This window comes from Lepidothrix coronata, unplaced genomic scaffold (assembly GCF_001604755.1).
Source record: "Lepidothrix coronata isolate B3197 unplaced genomic scaffold, Lepidothrix_coronata-1.0 Scaffold73, whole genome shotgun sequence".
Taxonomy (NCBI): Eukaryota; Metazoa; Chordata; class Aves; order Passeriformes; family Pipridae; genus Lepidothrix; species Lepidothrix coronata.
Window position 1 is genome coordinate 3213865 of NW_016690253.1, and position 12895 is coordinate 3226759.

Consider the following 12895-nt stretch of genomic DNA (forward strand, 5'->3'; position numbering starts at 1 on the left):
CTCCCTGCTTTAGGGGATGGATGGTAGCTGGCACTTGATACCCTTGGGAAAGTTACTCTTAAATGCTTGGTTTCTTGAGACCCACGGGTGGGGCCAGGTTGATAATGATCAGTTCTGGTGAGATGATGCAGTTATGTGTGCCTGTAAAAGAGAGCAAATACATAGCTGGACAAACGTGGGAGCTTATTTTCCCCTCACTTTGCTGTAGCCTTACCAAGTGTGCATCACCCATGCAAGAGATACACAACCAGGAGGCTTTGGAAGACTATCATCATCATCACTTGAGGATGAAACAGCTTTAAAAATCTCTCTTCTGAATATTGGCCTAGGCCTCTTCCAAGAACAGATGATTTTCTGAGTAGTCAGTAATTTTTCTCAGTGTTGAAAGCCCTGTGTGTGTGTACAGGTGCTTTGCTGTACTGGGTGCATTGGCAGTACAGATGCTGTAAGGGTTGGTGTCTATTCTCTTGTTCCATTTTTAAGCCTGTACATTTGAGACCTTGTTTCTATTCAGCTTGGGTAGCTGTCTACCAACATCTTTTAAAACCAACCTTGATTTAGCTTCCTCTGTAATCCTTCAATACCTCTGGGACAACCTTTACACTGTTTTTGCAGCCTGGTGATTGTTCTCTCTCACTTCCAAATTTCCATGGGATATTTGCAGTATCCCAACTCTAATATCTACTAATCCATTAAAAATACCCATGAGATAGATTAGGTAATCCACTGTGCCTCACAGATTGCGCTCCTTAACTCTCTGCTTTCCCTGGAACAGTCACAGAATGGGTGCTACCTCTGCCCTGGGAAAGCATTGTTCCTCCAGCAGATCCCTCAGCACGGGCTCAGGAGCAGGCACAGCTTGCTGGAGAAAATGCTCTGTGACTGTTCAGATCTACAGGGACAGCTTCATGTGACAACAGGCTGGAACTGTGGCTGCTGTTGTCCAGGCTAACCTGAGTGTTTGCAGGGAGCATCACAGGAGAGCAGTGCTGTCAGGAGCAGTGGTCAGTTCTGCCTGCTCGGCAAGTGCTGTGTCTCCTGGCTCCTCGCTGAAGGGCTGGCCTCATTGCTTGCTTGCAGGAAAGCCTCTTACTGAAACCTTGGTTTATTCAGTGTTTGGATACCCTGAAAGTCCACTGAAGAGCTGTGCTATGGTTGTACCCTCCCTTAGATGTCCCGTTCAACATGTGCTGTCCTTGATATCACCACCGTGGTGAGAGCTCGCTCCAACTTTGCTTTTTTTTTCTTGGGGAGTCCCCAGTATTCCACCTTCTTAGATGAATATTGCAAATCCTCTGACTGGATGAGGTGACTTGCCAGGCTGCCAGGAGAGCAGAATGGCACAGGCTGAAAATTCTTATGAGCCTCCTTGTCTGGGGTGACACTGCCAGATCTGGTTGGGTGGAAAGCATACCTGGGTCAGGCACAGTCTTGTTCTGTGCAGAGGCTCAGTGACATAAAAAGCACCAAACACTCCCTAAAACAGTATGGCAAAATGTAGGAAGCCTGTCATGCTGAAGAAGCTGCTTTTTCCTAGACCTATTTGGAGACTGGCTGCAATCTCCATGAGAACCAGTGGTGGTAGATGCCCCTCCTGCCCCTGCAGAACAGTGGGTCCATGGGGAAGGAGCAGACATTGACAGCCCCAGATACCCTGGAGACCAGGACCCTGCCTTTCACCTCCAAAATACTGTCCATCCTTCCCGTGGAGGAGATTCCTCAGCAGTGGCAATTCCCTCATACACCCTGTTCCACCACAGGTGGGAAGGCAATGTCATATTTGCTGATCTGCCATGAGACCACCTCTCTCTCTGGTAGTATAGAACAGTGCCCAAAATTGTAATTCCATGGTGTGCTTTGCTCTTTTAAATCCAAGAGATGCCATGGGGTGACCTGCTGAGGGTAAAGGTAGAGCTTCAATAACAGCCTCTAAATGTTTTTGATGTTTCTGGCTGTTGTGCTGAGCCTGGCAAGAGAAGAGCACAGCACTGGCTGTGGCTGGGGGTAGAGATCATGGAAATAAGAGTGGAAAAAAATAAATGGGAAAAGGATTGGAAAGTGTTAAATGGGTATTTAAAGCTAGATTTTACTGGAAAAGTTTAAGTAGGTTCTTAAGGGACCCTGCTGAACTTGGTGCTTCTAGATGTCACTGCAAATCAGAGATGCTGCATGAAAGTGGTTCCCAGAACATTTCTGCTTTCATGATACATGGTCAACTTTTCTTGCTCCTCAAGCAATGTTAACACTAAGCTGAGTTTGTGCTTGATGCTGTACATAAGCTAAAATGAAAGGAAAGGAACAGGAAAATCAGTGTTGGGAAACTTCTTTGTGTTTTGGCTCGTGTAGCCTGCTGGGATGGCATCTTTTAGATGTTTTCTTACTGCTGTAGCAGAGCTTCAGTCCTGAGATCTGTGAGCACAGCTATTATGCAGACAGCAATTTGTGAACTCCTCTTAGAATCCTCCTGTCTGCTGAAACCCCAGGAGCACTTCCATCCTCCCTGCACTGGGGTGTGGTAAACCCAAGTGTCCCGACAGTAGACTGGCCTCTGAGTTATCTTTTGGGTAGGTTTAAAACAGCTGTGGCACAGGACCAGTTAGTCTATCAGCTGGAAATGGTTCAAGGGTGTGTGTTTTGGGGGGGATTTCTGCAGAGATGGTGTGTTTGAGTCCAGGCAGCGGTTCCTCAGCCAGTGCCGAGCCTCGTGCTGGATGTGCCGCCTCCTGCACCTCCGATCACCTGGAGCTCTCGCCTCCCAACGACCCACGTCTGGCAGCCCTTGTGTAACCAGCTCCTCGCTGCACGTAGCAGTGACGTGGGTCGTGGTTTTCAGCTGTAAACACAAAGCCAGGGTGCCCCGAGGTCCAGTGCTGTGAACAAAGCAGAGGCAGCAACGTGGGCAAACCGTTTGCTGCGGGAGGAGCGAGCAGACCCTGAACGTTCCCCCATCGTTCAGGAATGTGGGGATGAGGCTAAATGGGAGAAGTCCTGGGAGTGGGATTGCAGACTGTGTGCCTTTGGCGAGCCTGAGAATGTCCTGACAGCTGGTCCTGTTTGGTGGGATCATTGGAAATGCAAGTAAGGCCCTGCAGTGCCCACAGCTCCTCATGTCAGCTAACCTGGCCCCCTTCATGCCTCTCACCCTGTGTGTGCAGAAACTGTTCTGCCAGAGAGTGCAGGGCAACCTCATCTGGCATTGCTGTTTTGGGGCTCTAGTGCCATTGCTGTCCTTCAGCTTCTGGAGGGTTGGGATTGAGGAACAGGATTTTGCATGGATGGATTCTTTATGCCTGTGGGCATTTACCATTGCAGGGTAAGGCACAGACCTGTTCTATATGTAGGTTTAGTAACTGAAGCCTCTAATTTCCCTCTAGTTGGCTTTGTTTACTCAGCAGAAGACCTTAAAGCAGCTTTCCTGCTGCTGCAGGGATCTCAGGGACTGGTGATGCCACAGGCAGGGTGCAAGCAGGGAACGCTGAGGCTCATGTACAAAGCTGTCTTGAATAATTTTTCCTCTTGTCCAAAAGAGACAGGGCTGTACTCCCTCCTCCTGCATGTGTGATGCACTCTAATGGCAAGAGCTCAGCTGCCCCTTCACTATCTCCAACGTCCTACACAAAGGGAGCAGCTCCCAGGATGGGTGCAGTAGGTTTGGAGAAGCTTCTTCGGTTTTAGGAGGATTCTGTACAGGGGAGGTTGCTTTTTTTCTTTTGTCTGTACTGGTGACATGTGATCTTTGCTTCACTGGCTGGTTTCTGGATACACCAGGCTTTAAAATAGAGATGTAGGCAAATTGGCAAAAGGCCAGAGGAGAGCAGCACTAATTGTCAGAGTTTTAGAAAACATGACCTCTGAGGAGAGGGTGAAGAAATCAGGTGCATTTAATCTAGACATGACAGTATTGGTGGGGGAGGGAGGGGGATGTCATGGTTTCTTAGTACATAAAAGCTGTTGTTAAGGAAGGATGATTGATTTATTCTTTCACTATCATGGAGTGAGGGGGGAATGATGAGACTCAACTACATTTAAACTGCAGAGAAGATTTGGTTTGGATATTTAGGAAAAGCCTTCAATGCAGTGAAATGCAGGAAGATACTATTCAGGGGAGCTGTGAAATTTCTGACACCCTGTTAATGCCTTTGTTGCTGTAGTTTAGACTAAAGGGTAATTTTAAGGCTGATCTCTGTTCCTTAGCAAGTGCCTTGGCTCTGCCAGCATTGCCAAATTCACATGGTCACAAGTGCAGCAACCAGGGTCCCCAAAGCACTGCCTGTAGTTCATAAAATGGTGTGGCTTCAGTGGATCATAAAGTGACTTCTCTTCATCTGCCCACTGTTTTGGAGTCTTTTTGGCTGTGTCTGTATTGCAGTCGGAGACCTGATGGCAAAGGAACCCAAGCTTGCTCTAGTGTAGCTTTTTTGGGTAGGAGTGAAGAGAGGGCAGCTTGGACCTGAGTTCAGGGCAGTTGCCTGAGTAACCACCCCCTATTACACTGAATTCTGTGCTTCAGTGCACTCTGCAGGTGAGATCCCAGACTGAGATGTCCTGATCCAGGCTGCCCTCACCTCTGGCTGTAGTGCAGGCAGACACAGGCTTGGAAACACACCTTTCCTCTGCAGGTGTGCCATCAGAATTACTGCTGTAGCAACATGACTCCAGGTTCTGGGGCTTTTATGCATTATCAAATAAAATGTGAAAGTAATAACGGGTTGCTGGGAAAATATTGCATATTAGCACAACTTGTTCTCTACCTTGACTGGTTTTGTATTTGACAAGTATCAGTGGCAGAAAAAGGACAGGTTTTATTATAACTCCTTTGTCTGCTTACCTTCCAACTTCTCGAGTACATTATTCACAGGCATCAAACTACTTTTGGGACAAAGTGTTGGTGATTTCTCCAGTGGTGGTGAGAAATGGAGACATGGGAGGGTGCTGCTCACTGTCAAAGTGGCAGAGTTTCTCACATTCCCTCACTCGTGATCTTGCCTGCAAATCCTCTCTTTTGCTTTAAGGGCAGAAGGTCTAGTTCTTTGCACCCATTGGCAAGGCACAGATAAAAACACGGGCCTTTAATATCAGGTTTACTTCTTTTGCCTTGTCTCAGATCCACAAATGCAGAGTTCTTCCTTCTAAGGGCAAGTTTACAGATGATGTTATCCCATATTTCAAATACCCTACTTTTGTATGCCTCTTGCCTGAAGCTATTAACATTGGCAGAATTGATGTCCTTTGTTTATTTTGTGTACTACTTAAAGCCTGAATGTTGGCCACCAGCCGGTCTGGTTTTCACTGGGCTGCAGTGGGAGTCAGGACATGCTTTTCCTGGTGGCTGTGTTCCTGCTCTTCAATCCCTGTCTGCAAGCCAGCCTTCACAACAGAGATGGAGAAGGTGAAATGGCTTCCCTGTGATCAAGCTAAGGTCTGGTAAAGGCAGGACTTCTCCTGCCTTCATCTTTGGGGTGTTTGTATGACAGTCACACTCAGAAGCCCGTGGGTTGCTGGGCACACATTCCAGGGGTTGCAGGTGGGCAGTGTAGGCTCTCACTTCTGTGATAGATGGGATGGAGAGGACTTGGCAGTGCCAAGAGGAGTGTTGCTGACTCTGCATGGGAGCTGAGTACAGCCCAGCCCGGGCTGGAGGGGGGCAGCAGGACTGATCTCTCCACTCCAACCTTCCTCTTGGAGCTGGGAGTAGGAAGGTCTGGAGCTTATCCATGGCTCTGCCACTGAGTCACTGCATGACCTCAGGCACTCAGATACCATGGTGATGAACACAGCACAAATGTCTAGACAGATAGAATAGATTGGATAGACTCTGGGTTTGACAAATATTTGTATATCCCCACTGTCAGTGCTCCCCTGCTCTACCCACCCAGCCTGCTGGATTCAGTGGGGCTTCCCAGCAGAGGGGAAAGAACCACTTTTTGCACTGAGGGAAGGAGAGGATGCACAGCCACAGTGACACGAGCACTGCTGGGGACACACTGGAAGGAGAGCAGGCAGTAGGGCAGCTCTTGGAGGGAGCAACACTGTGTGGCAGAAAGGGTCTGGAGTGGGGATCTGGCTTCTCCCCTCCTCTGCTGCAACCCTGTGCATAGCCCTGATTCTCCTCTTGTAACTAATTAGTCTGCAAGATCCTCAGGGCAGCCATGACTTCCTCCTCCTGCTATGGCTTCTATCACAAGGCCCTGATTTCAGCAAAAAACAGGCAAACTATCAAAGTGACACTTCCTTAAAAGCTTTGCTGTGCCCCTGTCAGCCTCTGGCGCAAAGGAGGGTGCGGGAGAATCCTCTCACCCTGCTGTGACTCCTGGTTATTTTCCCACCTGGTTCCCCTGTGCAAGATGAAGGTGGAAGTACAGCAAAGATGTGCCTGGGAGTGTGTCCATGTGGGGATCTTCAGAGGCTCCACAAGGTCTCCTGAGCCCTCCTGCCTCGGGCAGCCCTGCCAGCGAGCTGGGCGTGCTGGAGGAGAGCACTGCCTCTTTAAGGAGATTTGCATAGCTGGGCCTAATTACAGTTGTTGATTCTGATGTTTTCGGTGTTGTTCATATTCCATTAAAGGATAATGCTGCTTAATTTGCAGCAGAGGGTCTCGGTGAAGAGCACACCCAATCACAAGGCACCCCTAATGACACTGCTTCCCTACTTCTGGTAACACGTAATTAAAAAATCACTTCATTTCCAGTTGTGTGGTTCTCCCCTCTCCCCCAGTCTCCTAATTACTTTCTAAGCCATCTCATGATTATCTGTAAATATTTCAGTGCTTAGATCTATTAATGAGTCCATGGAAGAGTTAATACCTTGAGTGGCACAAATGCTTGACGTTCCCTTTCTAGTAATGCATTGCAAGGGATTGTTTTCCACCTTGCATGTGTGAGGAGAGGGGCTTTTCTTGTGGTGGGATTGAGTTTGTGCTCTGCCTTTGGGGCTGTGGGCCTGGCAGGAGAGGGATAGCACCCAGAAACCCCATCTCCAGCTACAGGAGGCTTCTTGCTGGTTTTGGGATAGTGAAACTCCCTACAGATTGTTTTATGTGGCTCAAATCCCACTGAAAGGGCTGTCCTGTTGCCTGGCTGTGGGAGCTGCTGGTCAGAGGGGCTCAGGTAGAACTGGGTGTGAGTCTGATCAAGCTGGGATGCCCACAGTCCTGGAGGAACTGGCTGAAATGGCTTGTTTCTGCCCTGACTTCACAGGTTTGTGGGTTGTAGTAACACACCTTTGCTGAACTTGGGCCAGAGAAGGCAATGGGGCTGTCTGGGACTGCCCTGCTGTGGTGTTTCTCCACCAGCTCCTCTGGCATGTGACAGCCAGGGGCACTGATTGTGGTGTGTGGGTAGCTTGGTCACTGGGTAGGGGAATATCTGATTTTCCCAGGAAACTTGTGCACAGATGTCTGCCACAGCTCCGTGGCTGCAGGCAGGAGGGTGTGGGGTGACACATGCCCTGGTGCTCGTGGTAAAATGGGGAATCTGTTGCCTAATCCGAGCTCTGCTCTGAAAAGCCACTACACAAATCCTGTTTTTTCACTTCATGGATCCGTTTCCTGTGCTTGCTGATATCTTGGGTGTTACAATTCTCGTGGGATTTTCAGACAGAGCACTCAGAGCTGACAGAGTGGTGGAGCAGTGAGCTGGACTATCTTTCCTGACCAGAGATTCCATGGGTTTTGTTGCTGTGTTCTTTGTGTGGTCAATCAGTAACACCTTATGCAAGCCCACAAGGAGCCTACTGATGGTCTCTGAAGGCATTATTTGGAATAAGCAGAGATAATTGTATTACTGGGGGGTAATTAACTTCCAGGAATTAAAGAATCAGGCTTAGGCTGCACCACTCCTAGGAGTGAATCTGTAAGTCTGGGAGTTAGAGAAATCTAATCATTTGAGCACATGCAACTTGAAGTCCATGATACTCAGGGAATGTGGGGCTGCTTAAAAATCATATCTATGCATTTCTAGGCAATTCTTTTATTGCAGATGGGAGGGGAGGGATTGAATGTGGTCCTGAAGCAGTCTGTTTGTTTTTCAGGTAACCCTGTCACAGTGGGAATGAGCATCCACATCTCCAGCATTGACCAGATCTCTGAAGTCAACATGGTAAGTTTGGAAAGAAAGAAAGGGGAAAAAAAGCCTGATAGACTATTCTTCCATTTTCTTGTTGAAATTTGCTTCCAAGGCAGTGGCTCCTCAGAGCCATCTGGATCTCTGCTGGCACCTCTGGAGCTAGTGGCATCTTCTCCAGAGCCATACTTATCCCTTAGGTTCTGTGCTGGGTGCACAGCCACCTCTTCAGTAATGCTTACACCTTAAAAGAGTAGATGTGAATTGTGTGTTTTGGTTGGCACAAAGGTGGCTTTATGGTCAGCCTGTCCCTACCAAATTGAGAAATGGTGGCTTTTTGTGTTTGCTGGTGGTAATTTGGTGTTTTCTGGCAGATCTGTGCTGAAAAGAGAGGCATCTAATGGAGATGTGGTGGCATTGATAGACTGGAGCTTTTCATACCACTGAGAACAAAAAGTCCTGCTCAGATGGAAGTGGTTTGAGTTAAATTTGTAGGTTACTTTGATCTGGTTTGGGTACACATCCATGATTGTGCTGTCTGTCTCAGAAGCTCTTAGCACCCAGCAGAGGACAGGAATTGTGCTGTCACTGCCTAAACTTGCCTTTCTCCCTCCTGTCCAGAGGCTTTTCCTCCAAACTCCTCTCCTTTCCCAGAGGCTGAGTGGAGTGGAAGGCTGGTGGGAACCTCTTGACAGCAGCTGTCCTGTTCCTCAGTTCCTGAGCCATGCAGGAGAATCCTGGGCCAGTTTAGAGCTCTTGCCGTTCAAGTCAATTAAAACCTTGGTCTCCCAAGGCTCCTGTCCTATTTATCTGTTTCTGGACTCTCCTGCCCTGCTTCCCTTGCCCACCAACTATTCTGCTGTTGCACGGAGGGGAGGAAAGACAATCTGACCAGTTGTTTTTGTTCCCAAACTGCTTGAAAACCCTGAATGCATAAGTTGGTGTGACCCAGGGTGAAGAGCCAACCATGAGCCTTCAGGTTCCTGTATGGAACAGTTTCTTTTCCCAACTCTCTGCCACCATCCCCTCATTACCCCAATTATCTGCATGACATGTTGCACCTCAGTCCAAGGGATGGTGGCACTGGACAGGGTGTACAGCCCTAGATTCAGGTACAGAGCTGTCTCCATTGCACTGGGTAGAGCTTGAGGTTAGGCTTAACTTAGAAGAGCCAGATGGCTTAACCTAGTTCTGTCTATCTTGCCTGTCAGGCCAGAACTCAACTTTGAGTCATCTCCTCCCCCAGTCTCAGCTTGGACCTGAATGTTCTGATGTGGTGGACCAGCTGTCACCCTCCTTGCTAGAGCCAGCAGGAATGTTTTGGGGACTGGACCTGCAGCTTAAGACCCCACCTTGCATAAACATAACTAGGAGAGGTTTGATTCTCAGCTTACCTGTAACAACTGTCCCTGTAGACCTGAGAAGGTCCGTCCCCAGCACAGGGAGAACATCAACCTGTTGGAGCAAGTCCAGAGGAGGCCACCAAGATGATCAGAGGGATGGAGCACCTCTGTTATGGGGAAAGGCTGAGAGAACTGGTTTTGTTCAGCCTGGAAAAAAGAACCCTTTTAGGGGTGACTTTCCAGTACCTGAAGGGAGCCCACAATAAAGATGGAGGGAGACTATTTACAAGAGTATGGAATGACAGGATAAGGGGGAATGGATTCAAACTAAAAGAGAGTAGGTTTGGATTAGATATTAGGAAAAGTTCTTTGCTCTGAGGGTGGTGAGGCCCTGGCACACCATAGGTAGCCCAGAGAAGCTGTGGCTGCTTGATCCTAGGGAATGTTCAAGACCAGTCTGGATGAAGTTCTCAGCAACCTGATCTGGTAAAAGGTGTCCTTGTCCATAGCAAGGGGTTGGAATGAGATGATCTCTAAGGTCCCTTCCATCCCAAACCATTCCATGGTTCTGAGAAGGTAGCTGGGCACTGCAGAGGCTGATGCAGGATGAACCTGCTGCTGGAGATCTGGCCATGGACTACAAGGGCTGGTGGAGTGCTTTGTCCTGCAGGTGTTGTGAGCAGTTGTGGCCAGGCATGCTGTGTCCTAGCCCAGCAGCCATTCACCCAGCTGTGCTTTTCAGCCCTTGCCATGTGAACGTGATGCTCTCCCCTCTCCAGTGACCACCTGCTTCCCTCTGCCACGGAACAGCTCGGGGCTGGGGAGGAGCAGCAGCAACAAAAACACCTCTGTGTGATGCACAGAGAGACTTCCTGGCAAGGATCTTCATCCCCACGCTGCTCTGGACCTTGCAGGAATTGAACAACATGGTAATGGACACTGAGTGTTCTGATGGTGAAGGCACTGGGCACTGTCCATGCCATGCTCCTGTGGATGCTGTGAAGGGATGTCACTTCTGGGCTCTTGGTTATCCCTCCTGGCTCTCTGTTTGACTAGACAAGAATAATCTCCTGCCCATCTTTCCTACATATATAGGGGGAAGGGGTGGGAGACAAGGTTGGCTGTATGTGAGAACTTAAGATCAAGATCCATAAGCACCATAGTGAGGCAGCTTCAAAAAGGGGTTAAAAATCAAAACCATCTTAAAGAACGGACATTTAGGGAGCAGAAGGGTTCTCATGTGATGTGAGTTTCCAGGCTGAAGGGGTTTTATGTGCATCACTCTTCTGTATGACAGATGCCCGGGGAAAGGGCTGTGTTTTACCCCTGCTCTGGACACGGATACTGGCAAGAAAAACAAGGCATTTTTTTTGGCATCGTGTGTGCTTGGGAAAGGGACTGTGCAATGAATAAATTAAAGGCACACAAGTGAAGCCGGGTTGCCATGGCAACCAAATAGCTTCTATTGTTCCACAAGGAGTGTTACTACTTACTGCCCCTTGTAGGATAATTAATTAATCCTCAGACATCCTTCTGGGAACAATGGTGCTGGGACTGGGCAGGCTGAGGAGAGCCCCCGGCTGTCCCAGGCCTTTCCCTGGGACTCTTGGCGCCTGTTGGCTGCGTGGTGGTGGGGAACAAGTGCTGTCAGTGACCAGCCATTGCGTGTTTCCAAAAGTTGTTTTCCATAGGAGTCCAGCTGGATGTGGTGCTGTGGAGGCATACAGCTCCATCCCTGACTGAAGGAGCACTCCTTGCCTCCCCTCCCATGGGAACTGTGTTCCCAAAATGATGATGTGGTGATGTTTCAATCCTGGAGGTTACAGGGCTCTCTGGAAAAGCAGCGTGGTTGTGTCTTCGTGATGGATGTTCCCAGACACTCTGACACACAAAGTGCTTTGCAGCTGCCTGTAGATGCCATGTGTTTTCTGACACCCAAAACTGGTGCACCTCCACCCCCTTGAGGGCCATGCCCAGATACTGTGCCATGATCCAGCTTGGAAGATGAGCCATGCCAGGATGCAGGATGTTCACAGGGACAGTGCTAGATTTGTAACCATCTCCCAGTGATGAAGGACCAAAACTACAGTCCTTAATTAATTAAAAAAATATCACCTTCTTGCCCTTTGCAGCTGCTGCCTGTGTGTGGTCAGTCATGTTTTCAAGCTTATTTTCTAGAGTAAATGCTTTGTTGCTGTGTACTCCTCTTAGCTTGGCTGAGCAACACTGAGCTGCAGCCTCTGTTCTTGTCAGTGATTAGAAGGATTATTTGCTGAGCCAAGATCAGTGACATCAATTGAAATGTCTGGGAAAGGATGCCAGGGACCAGGCCAAATAGGTATTGGGGAGGGCACATTTGACTGGCAGACCCTCCGGGAAGTGCTGATCCACAAAGATGAAAGGCCTAGCTGGAGTCTTTTCATATCCAGTACAAATTTGCAAGTTGGGGATTTAAAGACAGGCTGAAAGGAGGAATGTCTTCATACTGCTGTTCAGTAGCTCTGATGACCTGTAAAGAACAGAAGGGTGGTATCTCCTAGTTCCCTGCCCAGCCCATCTCCTTTCAGGTGAGCTGGTAAATGCTGGTTTGCTGCGGGTGGTTGAATTGCCATAAGCAAGGAACTGCATGCAGGTATTTATAGATGCTTGTTGGTGTGTAGTGGTGCTTGGGTAGGGATACATTCAAATCTCTTAATATGGTGCCCAAGTCACTGAGGAGTCTGGCAGTGCTGCTGACTCAGGAGAACAAAGGGCACTCTGAGGCTGGGCAGGTGTCTGTCCTTGTGCTACCTGGCCTGAATGCTGCCCAAAGTCACTATCACCTTCATGGTCTGGCTCAACCAGCTTGCTCTGATCATCCAACTCTGATGTTGTCCAGTGCCAATGGCTTCAGAAAGAGTCCTCCCCTACTCCTGCATGTCCTTTCAGCTGAGGACTGGCCTTTTCGGGGTATGCTGTATATTTCTGCATGGTGGGACCAGAGGATAATCCTTCCAAGTGTAGCCTTTTCTCTCTCTGAGTAATCTTTGGGGACATATTTTTCTAGTACCAGACAGTTCAGACTCCCTTGAAGCATTAATGAACTATTTCAGTGAGGAAAACTACCAGAGGTTTTGTATGCATTTGAAATAAGAGATGGTTACCCTTCATAACGCTTCAATTTTCCTGCCCCATGATCTGTGCAGTCCTAAACCTGCTCCCTCCTGTGTGTCTGCACACCGTAGACAGCTCAGAGCATCCAGCCATTATAGTCATGATTTCTTTGTGCCTCCTATAATTTATTCATCCCAAGATGCTCTCCTACATCTGCAATAACATCATTTCGGTTTGTTATAGCACTGGCTTTAAAGTTTTATAAACCCGGTGACAAGTTGAAAAGTTACAAGAGGATTGTTGTAGAGGGCCTAGTGTAAGAAGCAAGGCTTCCAGATAGAAGTGTTTGCAGGAATATATGTGTGAAAGGAATGGTGCCCGTGGGATTGCCAACACCTT

The 12895-nt window shown here is 48.5% G+C and overlaps 1 protein-coding gene across 2 annotated transcripts in view; it reads left to right on the top strand.

Annotated features, from left to right (window-relative positions):
* GABRQ (gamma-aminobutyric acid type A receptor theta subunit) overlaps positions 1-12895 on the top strand; it is a 71027-nt gene that overhangs the window by 18122 nt on the left and 40010 nt on the right. For both annotated transcript variants that reach the window (XM_017819307.1, XM_017819308.1), the window contains exon 3: positions 8029-8096. In XM_017819307.1, the coding sequence (XP_017674796.1) occupies positions 8029-8096 (68 nt within the window). The remainder of the gene's footprint in view (positions 1-8028; positions 8097-12895) is intronic.